Raw genomic sequence first — 3,057 nt, 5'->3', positions numbered from 1 at the left:
TCATCCGTTCAGGAACCCCCTGGTTGCATTCCTTGCATTCTCGGAGCTATACGCGTCGAGCTTGACGGCAACGAGCACGCACTCGACGGAGCTCTTTCCGCCGCGCGACCCCTGGATCTTGAGCCTCCACTGGCCCGTCCGAACTACCCATTCCTCGGCCGCGAGCGCCGCCTGGCCCTGGCCTGCGGCCGCCGCAAAGCCGTGCGAGTCGACCCGTCTCCGCTTGCGCGAGTTGGGCTGGAACGCCGTCGTTGCTGTAGGTGATTCGGCCGTGCTCGAGGCCGCGGACATGGGGTTGTTACTGTTGGCGGCAGTAGTGGGTTGTTGCACGTCCTCAAAGTCTAGGGTGTGTGGTCTGCCGTCGAGGGTGATGGAGGTGTCGCTGTCGATGGACACGCGCACGAGATCCTCGCTGAGCGGGGTATGTCCCGGAGTCGGGGGCTGGCTCCCGGCGCCGCCCGAGGCCATGAGGAGGCCTAGGGGTTGCGTCGTCGGCGGGAGGTTGAGCTTGGTGGCCACGACTTCGAAGAGGCGCGCTACGCGGGCGCGGGTGTCCTTGAAGAACTCGGCGCGGACGGAGCCGGAGCTGTGGTGGAAGTGGAGGCGGGTGCTCTCGCCGCCGATTTCAAGGACCAGCTCCGCCGCGCGGTCGTCGACGTAGGGGCGGGCGTAGTTTACCCAGCCCGAGAGGTGATCGGCGGGAGAGGCCGAGACGTCTGCGGCGACGCTGATGCCGCTTTTCAGTATGTCTTCGAGGCGCAGGAGGATTTCCTCGCGCCGGCGGCTCTGGTTGTGGCTGATGTGGTGGGGAATGAGTTTCTGCTCCAGGCCTTTGAAGTTGAAATAGCGGCAGTCTCGTAGTAGCTCAGCGCGGTGCGACTCGTTGCGGATCGTGACGGGGTATCCGCGTAATAGGTGGAGGATCTCGGCAAAGGTGTCGGCGGAGCGGTTCGGGACGGAGGGCGGCAGGATGGAGGGCGGGCGGAGGAGGCCCTCGCGGTCGAGGCCGGGAAACAGGTCTTCGGGATTCGAGAAGAAGACGGCGAAGCCGAGGGAAAAGAAGTTTGGCGAATTCCCTGGGTCGGTGAAGATGTCGCGGGGGATTTGGAACTCGCGGTGACCGATGGAGATGAATATTGACTCCTCGTAGAGCTGTGATATCAACTTGGGCACTGCCAGAGCTGTGTTAGTCATGGAAGCAGAGGACTCAAGTTCAGCAAGCACACACAGCTATAGAATTGCGCATCGGCAAAGAGTCGCACAAAGTGCGTGCCGTCTCGGGGTTTGACATGATAGCCTTGGAGGTGGAGGGAGATGTCGGCAAAGGTCTGGGGATCGCGGTCGATATACAAGGTGCGGATGGCACTGGAGAGGTCCTCGCCGGTTTCTTGTGCCTTTTTGACCTGGCAGTAAAAGTATTGAGAGAAGTACGACGGCGCTGAAGACAGAGACGGAGTGTCAGCATGGTGTTTTGTCTTGGGCGCCTTGCGCGGATCGCGGTGGATCGCGGCGCAACGCCGGGCTGCGAGTTCGCATTACACAAAGACGGGACTGAGAGAAGTGGGCATGGCAGGGATTCAGGAACGTACCATCGGATGAAATGGATGCGCCGGAGAGCTTAAACAGCTCATTGCCTATCTGTATGGGAAAGACGCGCTCGTGAGGGAGGAAGTGAGGAATCTTGGCAACCTGAGCCTCATCGTGAGGTGGCGCTGGGCTCTTTGACGGATGTTGGGATCTTGCGCTGGTGTTGTTGGCAACAGACATGTCGGCGGCAGCTGATCGACGCTGAGGTTGAGAATCGGATTGCGCTTGTTGAACCATGGCGCCGCCGCGTTGTCTGATCGTATCCACGATTCGCGACTTGGACGGAAACTCGGCTCGATGTGCCGAGATGGAGAGGTTGGGTGAATGAACGTAGGTGGCCTGACTGGCTGGCAGAGTTGAAAATTGGTTTATTTAGAAGCAAAGCTTGCGAGGAGCCTTGTCACCTTGCGCCGCGGTGTCAAAGCACGAACCATAGGCATTGACATCAGATGGAAACGACGACGAAGACGATAATGACGACAGCAGCGGCGACGACGGCGACATGACCCAAGATGCGTTTGAATAGAGCACTTGAGAATTGATTGCGCGCGAATGAGCGAGCAAGCGAGGGGCTGGGAGCTTGAAGATGAGGGGCCGTGGATTGGTGGTGAGGTGGTTGAGGTTGTTCCGCGAAACGGAAATCTACGCGAAAGCAACCATCCCCTAGAAGGAGAAAAGTAAGGTATGGATACAGCTCTACGATTTGTCCATTACCGCTCGAGAGACCGGGGAGGGGCCTGTAGATTGTAGTTCAAACGGCACGAGGCCGGGGTTTGAGCAGGCGACGAGCTTAACGTGCCTCGTAAGGTGGTGTAGGCTGAGAGCTTGAGATAAGGTAACGTCGGAAGGGACGGAGACAGTAAGAGGATAGAGAGTGTGTGAGTCTCTCTCTAAGGTAAGGTAAGGTAAGGTAAGGATGAGTCTAATCTTCTTGGATATGCGAGCGGCACAGTAAGGTAAGCGCAGAATTGCTGAAAGGTATTGGATCCGTACGGATACTCTTCCGTCAGGATGAATTGACGTGGAACAGTTAGGTTCCGTTCGGAAGGGGGCTGGCATTTTGTTCCACGTCAATTCATCTTGACGGGGGAGTATCCGGAGGTGCAAGCAGATTACCTACCTTAGCAGAAAGAAAGGTGGAAGGGACCGGGAATGTCAAAATGCCCTGGTACCAACTGGCCAAAATTCGTAGGCGGGAATACTTTCCCATCCTATCGTGGCCTGGAATTAACCGACAGAGGTTGGGTGCTCCTCTGTATGGAAGCATACCTTATTCCCGGCGCTTGTCCAATCAGACTACCTAAGGTATGGGTTACACCACTACTTAGAAACCTCCAAGTGCGCTAAAACCGGCTCGATGCTCTGTCAGCGCCAGACATTCGGGGCTCCCGTGGCGCTAACCTCACTGTAGACACCCAAAAGTGCTAAGCGAGAACGCCAGTCTCGCTTGGGATCTAGCCGAGTCCCTCC

General features: G+C 57.7%; 1 protein-coding gene across 1 annotated transcript; it reads right to left on the bottom strand.

Annotated features, from left to right (window-relative positions):
* N0V96_001472 (uncharacterized protein) lies at window positions 1–1,824 on the bottom strand (the record flags this gene model as incomplete). The annotated part of the gene is made up of 3 exons (XM_053191891.1): window positions 1–1,181; window positions 1,229–1,522; window positions 1,590–1,824. 3 exons carry the CDS (start codon window positions 1,822–1,824, stop codon window positions 1–3), a joined length of 1,710 nt encoding a protein of 569 aa, XP_053050499.1.
* Between the last annotated feature and the right edge of the window lie 1,233 nt (window positions 1,825–3,057).

Source organism: Colletotrichum fioriniae (genome assembly GCF_027942845.1).
Source record: "Colletotrichum fioriniae strain IMI 355084 chromosome Unknown scaffold_1, whole genome shotgun sequence".
NCBI lineage: Eukaryota > Fungi > Ascomycota > Sordariomycetes > Glomerellales > Glomerellaceae > Colletotrichum > Colletotrichum fioriniae.
Note: the sequence above shows the minus strand (reverse complement) of the source record. Positions and strands in the feature narration are given on the sequence as shown.